The following is a 13,616-nucleotide window of genomic DNA, read 5'->3' on the forward strand; positions in this document are numbered from 1 at the left end:
TTTAGAATGTCGAAACCCACAGGATATTTGAAAGATTTAAAAAAAACTATTACTCATATCTTTAGTTTACATTAGGACCTTTAAAAAAAAAAATGCAGAAAGGTCAAAATATTTTTTGATTTGTTCAGCTAAGTTTTATTCTATACAACTGGACACAAAATAAAATTTGGCACTGCTTTGTATTTTTAAAAAGTTAGTTTAGATTTTTAGTACATGACAAAAAACTAAAAAATTTATTTTTTAGTAGATTTTACCACACTCACTGTCTTGACATTAACTTTTGTGGGAGTTACAAGACGTGCTTTTGAACCTCCAGCTTTCCTTCCTGTGGAATTCAGTGGTAAATTGGGGGTGGATGTCATGGTTAAATGGATAGCTTGTGAGTTATTGTTGTTCTGGTTACTGTTTATAGATTCCACTGGTGATTGAAAATGTCCAACATATCTGTTCAATGGTTCACCCATTTCTAAACTAGACATAGAGTTTGGCAAAGTTCCTTCACTTTCTGTGCCCTTCCTGTTATCTAATTCACAAACTGTTTGTTCAACTTCCACAACAGGTTCCTCAAAAGTCACTCTTAGTTTTAAATTCTGAGAAGTTCTACTTTTTGAAGATGGTGACTTAAGAGCACTTTTAGGACTGTTTGTAGTTTTTTGTGTGGTAGTATTGTCAGCACAAGGCAGAAATGGTTCCTCGGTAGACTGGGTCCTGACTGGACTTCTTATCTGATGCTGACAGTCAGGAACTTTATCATAGCTTTCAGCAGCAGGAGAATTACTTTGTTCCTCTAATGTACCAGAGGCTTTAGGGAACATTCTGCCTACTGCTGAGGTGTGCTTTTTAATCATGGAGTGTACTTTTGCAGTGTTTTCCTCTTTTTCAACAATGGGCTGTGGTCGTGGCTTGTCAGCTCTTTTAATGGGAGAGTTCTTCTGATCTTCACTGATATGAGAGTCAGTGTCTGACTCACTAGAGGATCTCTGAGAATATCTCAGTCTGGTCAGTTTCAGTTCCCTTTTGTCTCTCAGGACTTTCCTTGCAGACCCTTTTACAACACTTGCCTCCTGCCCATCTTGAAATTCCAAAGAAAGTTTTTCTTGTGTGCACACATTTCCAGAAATCTCTTCTCCCAAGAGTTGGCGGAGAATTTTGTCTGCTTCTTCACCTTTCTGTTTCAGCATTCCTCTTGTGGTAGTCTTTGGTTTTGTTTCAGTGCTGTAAGTAGATGCACCTCCATTTGCATTTACACCAGTCATCTTTTGATCACATGACATATGAGTTTTCTTCTTACTGTTTTCAGATGGTATAGGGGAACTGGGTGTGATAGAAAACAAAAAAAAACACAAGATACATGAGAATAAATTTAAAATGGGTTACTAGTATTGTACTAGACATTTCCAAAAGCGATCTTTTTTAAACTTACTTTATTGCGCTAGAGATTAGTCAGGTTTAACTATTTTCATTTTTTTAGCTTCGCTTGCTGGAGTATATTTCTCACAATCAGATAGCCACAAGTTTGAGTCAGTTTTCCAACACTATTTTCCACCTGTTTCAGTTGGGTGAATTTTAAAGAGTTTCTGTGTGTTGCTAGATGGAATGGATGCGAAGTACAACCACAACAGAGTAACTTGCAGTTTCTGCTAGATAATTACAGAAAATCCATTGCTCCAAATTGTCCCTGCCTCCCACCTCAATGATAACAGATGGTGTCGAGTGGTCCTCAAGAGTATTTTTTTTTTAATGGTTTACTTTTTTCAATTTATTCAGAGAATAAATGGTCCCAAACTCCCTTGATTACACAGTGCAATAGTCTCATCATTCAAAACTGTGTGAAGTTATTTGTACAGATGTTGTAGCAAAAAAAAAACAATATTTGGAAAGTTACAAGGAAGTCTAGGTCTCATTAATCTGGCTGAGCAAATAATTTTAGAACATAGTGCTTTGGCTCTTAAAGTACAGGCCAATTTTTAAAAAACCATTATCGGATTTGTATTTCCCAACAGTATTCGTGGTTTGGTACAGATCTTGCATACCAAGTAACAGTTAAAGATTGAAATTGCTTATTATAAAAGTAATCTATTTAAAAAAAAAAATAGATTTAGTCTGTGATACTGATATGCAACTGAGAATAGCAACTTCTATGTTGTTTGAAAATATAGGATTATAAAAAATGTGAAAGCTAATGAAAGAAAGCTGGAGGATGGTAAAGCATGCCTCTCAGCCAGATATTAATGTGGTTGAGTCCAAAGGTGGCTCTCTGTTTACTTGGCAATTAGTTTATTCAGTTTTCTGCCAGGATATAATGTAAATGCATGATAGCTGGGGTGTACAACAGACCATTTATTTGTCCTGCTGAAAATGAATGAGTTGTGGAGAGGTCAAGGTTCTGGCTCCACTACCCTTATTGTTGAAGGAGTCAAGATGATAGTTACCAGCTCCAAGTAGAAATACTGGAGGAGGTTTATAAAAAAGTGCCTTTCAAAAACTTTACCAGGGTTTTGACTTAATGAATACTCCAGGATAAACATACATAATAGCTTTGTTTCAGAAATTTTTTCAACTGTGCTCTTTTTAAAAAAAAATATTACTTATTTTGTACCAAGAAATTGATTTTAGACCAAACAACAACATTCATCTGCCGTGGCCTCAAAATGACGGCTGCCACTTTCACTTCATCCCAAGCTCATATGGAGGCTAAAGCATGGCATTGTGAGGCATGCAGATAGATTAGAATAACTACAACAATTTTTTATTCCAGCCAGGTGCCTGAGGCCCCAATGAGGTCAGCAAATTCAGCGCAAAAGGTGATCAAACTTGGGATTTTCCTGTCAATGTGGCTGAGCTACACACTATAGTAGTCAGTTGAGCAAGAGAGCCTGTACATGGAATTTAAATTCATCATTTGCCACTCTAAAATTAAATAATTTGCTTGCACCGGTTCTAATATGTCCTTACTATACAGTACAAATGCACACGAGGCCCATACTAGAAAGAAGGTCACTCTGTGACCAGTCATGTATTAGTCAGCACTGAAGTGCCGAAGATGGGTGGAGCTTCCCCTTTTATACCTGAAAGTCCAGGTTAGGAGTGTCTCCCACAAGTTCACCACCTAGTGGTCAGTGTTCTCACGGTGCACAACTTAGGTCAGTTTATACATGAATTACAATGACAGTAGAATACATGACATCACCTCCCCACCAAAGACTTATTGGGATCATAGGTTAAGTCTCTCTGGTGGTTTATGCTCCCTTGTAGAGCGCCCGAGTTGGGGCTCCGGTTGTTGGGCGCTGGCCTGAGTGTCTGCTGTTTGCCGTGTCTCAGGCCTGTCCGGACTGCCCACAATGACTGGGCTCTCCTCCACTTGGTTCCGGTGTTCGGTCACCTGTGGTGGAGTGAACTCTACATAGTGTTCTTCCTCTGCTTCTTCTATGGGGTTGGTGAAGCACCTTTTTGTTTGATCCACGTGTTTGCGGCAGATTTGTCCATTGGTAAGTTTAGAAACATAAAAAATAGGTGCAGGAGTAGGCCATTTGGCCCTTCGAGCCTGCACCGCCATTCCATGAGTTCATGGCTGAACATGCAACTTCAGTACCCCATTCCTGCTTTCTCGCCATACTCCTTGATCCCCCTAGTAGTAAGGACTACATCTAACTCCTTTTTGAATATATTTAGTGAATTGGCCTCAACAACTTTCTGTGGTAGAGAATTCCACAGGTTCACCACTCTCTGGGTGAAGAGGTTTCTCCTCATCTCGGTCCTAAATGGCTTACCCCTTATCCTTAGACTGTGACCCCTGGTTCTGGACTTCCCCAACATTGGGAACAATGTTCCTGCATCTAACCTGTCTAAACCCGTCAGAATTTTAAACGTTTCTATGAGATCCCCTCTCATTCTTCTGAACTCCAGTGACGACAACCCCAGTTGATCCAGTCTTTCTTGATATGTCAGTCCTGCCATCCCTGGAATCAGTCTAGTGAACCTTCGCTGCACTCTCTCAATAGCAAGAATGCTACCAGAATCCTATTCCCCTCTTTAGCAATCACAGTGCCTGCGACCGTTTGGGCCCTGCAGTGTAGTTGAGGACAAAGACAGGGTTATTGACATCAATACATCGCACCCTCGCATTCCCGTCATGGTAGTCACATTGTGACCGGCGCCTGCTCTCAACAATTTCTTTCATGGTGGGGTGTATAAGGGATAACCTGATTTTGAGCATCCTTTTCATTAGCAGCTCTGCGGGTGGAACCCGTGAGCGAGTGTGGTAGGGATCTATTGGCCAACAGAAGGCGTGATAAGCTGCTTTGAAGGGAACGCCCTTGGATTCTGAGCATCCCCTGTTTGATTATCTGCACTGCTCGTTCCGCCTGGCCGTTTGAGGCCGGCTTGAATGGTGCCGTTCTGACATGGTTGATACCATTTCCTGCCATGAAGACCTGGAATTCAATGCTTGTAAAGCACGGGCCATTGTCGCTGACCACGACATCCAGTAGACCATGGGTGGCGAACATTGCCCGTAGACTTTCTACCGTGGCAGAGGATGTGCTTGAATTGAGAATGTCACATTCGATCCATTTGGAGTAGGCGTCTACTACAACCAAAAACATTTTTCCCATGAAAGGACCTGTGTAGTCCACATGGATGCGTGACCATGGCTTGGCGTGCCAGGACCAGGGGCTAAGGGGGGCTTCCCTGGGCGCATTGCCCAACTGGGCACACGTGTTGCACCTGCGAACACACAGTTCCAGGTTTGCATCTATCCCTGGCCACCAAATGTGTGACCTGGCAATTGCCTTCATCATGACAATGCCGGGTGCTCATTGTGGAGTTCTCGGATGAATGCCTCTCTGCCCATCTGGAGCATGATTACTCGGTTTCCCCATAGTAGGCAATCGGCCTGAATCGAGAGTTCATCCTTGCGCCTGTGAAATGGTTTAAATTCCTCAGGGCATGCCCCGTACGTGGCTGCCCAATCCCCATTCAGGACACATTTCTTGATTAAAGACATTAGCGGGTCTCTGGTTGTCCAGACTTTGATCTGACGGGCTGTCACGGGTGAGCCTTCGCTTTCGAAAGCTTCAACAGCCATGACCATCTCAGCAGCATGCTCGGTTGCCCCCTCGGTGGTGGCTAGTAGGAGCCTGCTGAGTGCATCGGCGCAGTTTTCAGTGCCCGGTCTGTGCCAAATTGTATAATCATAGGCAGCTAACGTGAGTGCCCACTTCTGTATGTGGGCCGACGCATTTGCATTTATGGCCTTGTTGTTGGCCAAAAGGGACGTTAGGGGTTTGTGATCTGTCTCCAGCTCAAATTTCCTGCCAAACAGGTACTGGTGCATTTTTTTTTACTGCATATATACATGCAAGCGCTTCCTTTTCTACCATCCCGTAGCTCCTTTTCTACCATCCCGAAGCCCCTTTTCTGCGTGGGACAGAATTCTGGAGGCATAAGCTACCGGCTGTAACTCACCCTTGGCATTAACATGCTGCAACACACACCCGACCCCATAGGACGACGCATCGCACGTCAAAACAAGTTTCTTACATGGGTCATATAGCGTTAACAGATTATTGGAGCATAACAAATTGCGTGCTCTATCAAAAGCCATTTCCTGGCTGTCCCCCCAGACTCATTCACGACTTTTGCGTAGGAGCGCATGTAGTGGCTCTAACAGCGTGCTCAATTTGGGAAGAAAGTTGCCAAAATTGTTCAGGAGCCCCAGGAACGAACGCAGCTCCGTCGTGTTACTGGGTCTGGGTGCTCTCTGGATCGCTTCAGTTTTGGACGCAGTAGGTCTGATCCCGCCTGCTGCTACCCTCATCCCCAGGAATTCTACCTCTGGAGCTAGGAAGACGCACTTCGCCTTTTTCAGTCGCAGACCTTCCCGGTCCAGTCTGCGTAGCACCTCCTCCAGGTTGTGGAGGTGTTCTTCAGTATCGCAACCCATGATGAGGATGTCGTCTTGAAAAACCATCGTCCTTGGAATCGACTTGAGGAGGCTTTAAATGTTTCGTTGAAAGATCGCGGCGGCCGAGCAAATCCCGGAGGGACATCTGTTGTATTCAAACAACCCCTTGTGTGTCGTGATGGTGGTCAGCTTCTTCGACTCACTCACCAGCTCCTGGGTCATGTAAGCTGAGGTCAGTTCCAATTTTGAAAAAAGTTTGCGACCGGATAGCGTCGCTCTCGGTAGCGGGTACTGGTCTTGGAGTGACATCCGATTGATGGTGGCCTTGTAATCACCACATATCCTGACCGACCCATCCGCCTTGAGCACCGGCACAATCGGGCTCGCCCACTCACTCAATTCGACTGGCGAGATAATGCCTTCCCTCAGCAGACGGTCCAATTCGCCTTCTATCTTTTTCCGCATCATGTACGGCACCGCTCTGGCCTTGTGGTGTACTGGCCTGGCGTCCGGGTTTATGTGAATCACTACCTTGGCCCCCATGAAAGTGCCGATGCGGGTTGAAATAGTGAGTCAAATTTGTCCAGGACCTGTGAGCATGATATTCGCTCCACAGAAGAAATTGCATTGACATCGCCCCATTTCCAGCCAAACCCTCCCCAGCAGTGCATCACCGTCCCCCGGGACAATCCAGAGTGGCAACCTGTTCTCCGAATCTTTGTGGGTCACGACGACCGTGACGCTGCCTAGCACCAGGATGATCTCCTTTGTATATGTCCGTAGCTGTGTGTCAATTGGCAATAATTTTGGCTTCCTGGCCGTGGACGCCCACAACTTGTCGAACTGTTTGATACTCATCAGGGACTGGCTGGCCCCCATGTCTATCTCCATTGATACTGGGATGCCATTGAGGAACACTTTCATCATTATCGGTGGCGTCCTGGTGTATGAACTGTATATGTGCTCCACATGAACTCGCTGAACTTCAGCTTCCAGCGATTTCCCCCAGTGTCCATTTGGCCTCGTAGGGCTTACATCGGGCCCGTCCTCCTCGTACATCAACCTGGCTGCAGGCGTCCTGCACATACGCGCCAAGTGACCGCTGATGTTGCAGTTTCTGCAGGTATATTGCTGATGCCTGCAATCTCTGGCTGTGTGTTTGCCTCCACACCTCCAACATGAGCTGTTGGAAACAAAAGGTCCATTACCAGTCGATCGTCTCTGACTGTCTCTGTAACTGACCTTAAGCACACCATTGACAGGTGTTGATGGCCCCATTACTGGCCGCATTGTCCCTTGCGATGGCATGAATCGCCGTTCAGCTAGCCATTGTCTCTGTTGAATTCCCCCTTTTGGGTTTGACGACATGTTCGGGCATGTCCGATTGCCCCTGTCTGCCTGGAGTACTGTGTGCCGCGTTAACAATGTTGACTCCCTGTCCATTTGCTGCATTTAAACCAAGATTTTTGTCAAACATCATTCTGGTCTCTTCCTCCCCTGAGATAAATATCTGGACCATCAAAGCCGCCGTTTCCAGGGTCAAGTCTTTGGTCTCAATCAGTTTCCTGAACACCCCAGCGTGCCTGATGCCCTCAATAAAAAAATCTCTTAGTATCTCCGCTCTGCATGCATCTGGGAACTTACATAGGCTCGCCAGTCGCCGGAGGTCTGCCACGAAGTCTGGAACGCTTTGCCCTTCACACCGCCGGTGTCTGTAAAACCGGTGTCTCGCCATGTGCATGCTGCTCGCCGATTTAAAGTGTTCCCCGATCAACTTACTGAGCTCTTCAAAAGTCTTGTCTGCCGGCTTCTCTGATGCTAGGTGCTCCTTCATCAGGGAGTACGTTCTGGATCCACAAACCGTTAGGAGATGAGCCCTGCGTTTGTCGGCCGAATCCTGTCCCAGCCATTCCTTAGTGACGAAACTTTGCTGTAGTCTCTCAATAAAATCGTCTCAATTATCACCAACACAGTACCTCTCGTCTGTGCTGCTAGTGGCCAAGCTCGTGTGGTTTAAATCCCAGTTTCTCGTCGCCAATAATATGTCCTTACTATACAGTACAAATGCACACGAGGCCCATACTAGAGAGAAGATCACACTGTGACCAGTCCTGTATTAGCCAGCACTGAAGTGCTGAAGATGGGTGGAGCTTCCCCTTTTATACCTGAAAGTCCAGGTTAGGAGTGTCTCCCACAAGTTCACCAACTAGTGGTCAGTGTTCTCACGGTGTACAACTTAGGTCACTTTATACGTGGATTACAATGACAGTAGAATACATGACAGTTTCCATAAGTACATACATGCAACTAGAAATCCTACTTATGCAAAGAATTTTAGAAATTTAAATCTCAACAAAAACACCCATTTTGTTACATATGTTTTTACTGCTTTCTCAGTCATCATTTAGGTGTCAGCCTTGGCTGATTGGTAACACTCTCACCTTGGTCAGAAGATTGTGGGTTGAAGCCTCACTTAGAGGCTTGTGCACATACCTAGGTTGACACTTTCGTGCAGTACTGAGGGAGTGCTGCACTGTCGCAGGTACAGTCTTTCAAGATGAGGCGTTAAATCGACGTCCCATCTGCCCTCTCAAGAGAACATAAAAGATCCCATAGTACTATTCGAAGAAGAGTAGGTGAATTCTCCTGGCGTCCTGGCCAACATTTATCCCTCAATCAAGAAGATTAAAACAAAAAATCTGATAATTTAACTCGTTGCTGTTTGTGAGAACCTGCTGTGTGCAAATTGGCTGCCACATTTCCCTGCAACAGTAACTACACTTCAAAAGTACTTAATTGATATGTGAACTGCTTTAGGATGTCCTGAAGTTGTGAAAAGCATTACATAAATGGAAGTTCTTTCTTTTTCATGAGCATTGGTAATAGCACAGATGTATGTCATGATTCTATCCCTAATGTATGGGACAAATTAACAAGCCATAAAAAAGAGAAAAATGTAGAGCAGTGATGGATAAAGGGTAATACCAAAAGAAACAAAGTTGAGAATGAAAAGACAAGAGAAAATCGTCCCAATCACATAATTAGCAAAGGCAGCATATAGGGGTGCACCCCTGGATTAATGAAAGGAAATTCAGCCAGCATTATGTACCCCTATTGATATCCAATGACATTTGCTGGAATGTGCCTGTATATGGACATCAGGCAAGGACATGATCAGGCTTACTTTAGATGTTCCTTCCCCATTCATGGTTGAATAGCCTACCAATATTTAGAGCTTAATAATACAATGGCAAGAGTCCAATGTGCTTTAGTGCATCAGGTACCTGATTGCCATATTATTGAGCATGGACGCACGAAGCCTGCAACCTGCCTTATTGTGGTTGGTAAGTACGGAGATCTCAAAAGCCAGTGTACAAAAAGTTAATTAAAGTCCAAAGAAAAAAATAAATTAGGGTGTCTCCTCATAATGAAACGGGAGTGTTTGAGAAGTGAGAGGGGACGTCAAAAATATGTATTTTTAAATCCCTTGTCTGTCCCTTCGACTCCTGTGTTCTTCTTTACTTGCCTGCAGAGTTGTGCCAACAGTTTGGTTTCCTTTCCCTTCATTTTTACCTGTCTCTTCAGGCTTTGCAAATGCTGCTGAAAAGTTGAGATACCTTTTAAGTTTCTCCAAAAGCTTTCAAAAAGTTTAAAACTTCGTGAGATTCCCCTTTAATTGCCTCTATCTTGTTAAATTTCACTTGCACTACCATCATTTTTGTCCTCCATGGATCAGTCCAAATCTATATCTGAAATTATGCTTGTGAGCTGACCTAGGAAGATTGGGGGCAAACAGCATATTCCCATTTGAGTCTGTCTAAAACCTGTCACTAGCTATTCATGCCTATACTATACCAATAAAGAAAAATCTTGGTTTAAGTTACAAAAAATAGATAGGGTGACAATATCAAATCCCACCATGGAAGCCATTGAATTTAAATTCAGTTAATTGAATAAAAATCTGGAATAAAAAGCTAGTATCAGTCATGGAACTATTGGACGTCGTAAAAACCCATCTGGTTCACTAATATACTATAGGGAAGGAAACCTGCCATCCTTGCCTGGTCTGGCCTATATGTGACACTGGCCTAAATTTGGCAGATGGAGTATAATGTTGGAAAGTGTGAGGTCATGCACTTCGACGGAAAAAAAAATCAAAGAGCAAAGAATTATTTAAATGGAGAAAAGTTGCAAGCTGCTGCAGTACAGCGGGACCTGGGGGTACTTGTGCATGAAACACAAAAGGATAATATGCAGGTACAGCAAGTGATCAAGAAGGCCAATGGAATCTTGGCCTTTATTGCAAAGGGGATGGAGTATAAAATCAGGGAAGTCTTGCTACAGCTTACAGGGTATCGGTGAGGCCGCACTTGGAATACTGCGCACAGTTTTGGTTTCCATATTTATGAAAGGATATACTTGCTTTGGAGGCAGTTCAGAGAAGGTTCACTAGGTTGATTCCGGAGATGAGGGAGTTGACATGAGGAAAGGTTGATTAGGTTGGGCCTCTACTCATTGGAATTGAGAAGAATGAGAGGTGATCTTATCGAAAACGTATAAGATTATGAGGGGGCTTGACAGGGTGGATGCAGAGAGGATGTTTCCACTGATGGGGGAGACTAGAATTAGAGGGCATGATCTTAGATTAAGGGGCTGCCCATTTAAAACAGCGATGAGGAGAAATTTCTTCTCAGAGGGCTGTAAATCTGTGGAATTTGCTGCCTCAGAGAGCTGTGAAAGCTGGGACATTGAATAAATTTAAGACAGAAATAGACAGTTTCTTAAACGATAAGGGGTTATGGGGAGCGGGCAGGGAAGTGGAGCTGAGTCCGTGATCAGATCAGCCATGATCGAAGGGCCGTATGGCCTACTCTTGTTCCTAGTTCTTATGACTCCAGACCCACAGCAACGTGGTTGACTCACAACTGCCCTCTAAAATGGCCTAGCAAGCCATCAGTTGTAAAAAAAACTGCTAAAAGAAACAAAAAGAATAAAACCAGACAGACTACCTGGCATCAACCTCAGCACCAACTACGGACATGACAACGGCACACCCAGCCAAGTCGACCCTGCAAACATCTCACCAACATCTGGAGACTTGTGCCAAAACATTACCATCCCTGGGTATGTCTTGTCCCACTGGCCACTACCACTATGCTAAATGGGATAGATTAGGAACATATTTAGCAGCTCAAAACTGGGCATCCATAAGGCACTGTGGGCCATCAGCAGAAGAATTGTATTCCACCATAATATGTAACCTCATCCCAGCATATATCTCACTCTACCATTACCATCAAGCCAGGGGACCAAACCTGGTTCAATGAGGAGTACAGAAGAGCATGCCAAGAACAGCATCAGGCGTATCTAAAAATGAGGTGCCAAGTTGGGGAAGCTGCAACACAGGACTACATGCATGCTAAAAAGTGGAAGCAGCATGCTATAGGGCTAAGCGATCCCACGAGCAATGGATGAGATCAAAGCTTTGCAATCCTGCCACATCCTGTCACGAATGGTGGTGGACCATTAAACAACTAATGGTGGGAGGAGGAGGTTCCATGAATATCCCCATCCTCAACGATGGTGGAACCCAGCACAGGGGTGCAAAAGACAAGGCTGAAGCATTTTCAACCATCTTCAGCCAGAAGTGCCAAGTGGATGATCCATATTGACCTCCTCCTGAGGTCCCCAACATCACAGCCAGTCTTCAGCCAATTCGATTCACTCCATGCGATATCAAGAAACAGCTGAGCGCACTGGATACAGCAAAGCCTATGAGCCTTGACAACGTCCCGGCTGTCGTACTGAAGACTTCTGCTCCAGATGTAGCCATACCTTTAGCCAAGCTGTTCCAGTACAGCTACAACACTGACATCTATCTGACAATGTGGAAAACGGCCCAGAAGCAGGACAAATCCAATTCGGCCAATTACCGCCCCATCAGCCTACTCTAAATCATCGGCAAAGTGATGGAAGATGTCGTCGACAGTGCTATCAAGCGGCACGTGCTCACCAATAACCAGCTCACCGAAGCCCAGTTTGGGTTTCGCCAGGGCCACTCGGCTCCCCACCTCATTACAACCTTGGTCCAAACATGGACAAAATAACTGAATTCAGGAAGTGAGGTGAAAGTAACTGCCCTTGACATCAAGGCAGCATTTGACCGAGTTTGGCATCAACGAGCTCTCGTAAAACTGAAGACAATGGGAATCAGGGGGAACACTGGCTGGAGTCATACCTAGCACAAAGGATGATGGTTGCGGTGGTTGAAGGTCAATCATCACAGCCCCAGGACATAGCTGCAGGTGTTCCTCAGGGCAGTGTCCTAGACCCAACCCTCTTTAGCTGCTTCATCAATGACCTTCTCCCATCATAAGGTCAGAAGTGGGGATGTTCACTGATGACTGCAGTGTCTTCAATGCCATTTGCAACCCTTCAGATAATGAAGCAGTCCATGCCCACATGCCACAAAATCTGGACAACATTCAGGCTTTGACTGAAAAGTGACAAGTAACATTCGTGCCACACAAGTGCCAGGCAATGACTATCTCAGCAAGCGAGAATCTAATCACCGCCCCTTGACATTCAATGGCATTACCATCGCCGAATCCCCCGCCATCAACATCCTGGGCAGGGGGGGGGGGGGGTTACCATTGACCAGAAACATAACTGGACCAACCACATAAATACTGTGGCAACAAGGGCAAGTCAGAGGCTAGGTATTCTGCAGTGTGTGTCTCACTTCCTGACTCCCCAAAGCCTTTCCACCATCTACAAGGCACAAGTCAGGAGTGTAATGGAATACTCTCCACTTGCCTGGATGAGTGCAGCTGGAACAACACAAGAAGCTCGACAACATCCAGGACAAAGCAGCCCACCTTAAACATTCACTCCTTCCACCACCGGCGTATCATGGTTGCAGTGTGTACCATCTACAAGATGCACTGCAGCAACTTGCCAAGGTTTCTTCGGCAGCATCTCCCAATCTTGCGACCACTACCACCTAGAAAGACAAGGGCAGCAGGACCATGGTAACACCATCAGCTCCAAGTTCCCTTCCCAAGTTACACACCATCCTAACTTGGAAGTATATCGCCGTTACTTCATTGTCATTGGGTAAAAATCCTGGCACTCCCTCCCCAAAAGCATTGTGGGAGTACCTTTACCACACGGACAGAAGCGGTTCAAGGCGGTGGCTCACCACCACCTTCTCAAGGGAAATAAGGGATGGGCAATAAATGCTGGCCTTGCCAGAGACACCCACATCCCATGAACGAATATTTTAAAAAGCAATAGAAATTACTTTGCCGAAAATGTTTCCCTTCCTGTACTACTGGGCAGTTTCCAGACACTTGTCTTCCAAAGCGCCGTACAAGCAGCAATTCTCTTGTGACTCCAGATAGTGAGTATTGGTCAGGCAGACTGACTACTTAGCTGTATGCTGTTGTCACCTTACACACATGCACTTTCCAGGAGGCAATCAGGAGTGAGAAACATAGTTGATATTTCCTCTTCCACTCCAAGGCTAAATATTTTTAATCATGTTTATTTTTCAGTATTTTTATAGATGCTGTATATCAGAATTGTAGAGTTGGACTTCCTTCAGTTTTTTGGGGCCGAGTGTTTTGTGAAATTTTAAAGAAGGGTGACAAAGACAGGGTGATGGCCTAGTTATATGATCAAGCTTGTGGTATATTGAAAGTGTTTAGAT

At 44.8% G+C, this 13,616-nt stretch overlaps 1 protein-coding gene across 1 annotated transcript in view; it reads right to left on the reverse strand.

Annotated features, from left to right (window-relative positions):
• Nucleotides 1–233: 233 nt before the first annotated feature.
• sncaip (synuclein, alpha interacting protein) overlaps nucleotides 234–13,616 on the reverse strand; it is a 114,465-nt gene continuing 101,082 nt past the window's right edge. Inside the window, exon 8 of the mRNA XM_070862567.1 lies at nucleotides 234–1,314. Coding sequence (XP_070718668.1) covers nucleotides 234–1,314 — 1,081 coding nt within the window. The remainder of the gene's footprint in view (nucleotides 1,315–13,616) is intronic.

Source organism: Pristiophorus japonicus, chromosome 1 (genome assembly GCF_044704955.1).
Source record: "Pristiophorus japonicus isolate sPriJap1 chromosome 1, sPriJap1.hap1, whole genome shotgun sequence".
In the NCBI taxonomy this organism is placed as follows: Eukaryota; Metazoa; Chordata; class Chondrichthyes; family Pristiophoridae; genus Pristiophorus; species Pristiophorus japonicus.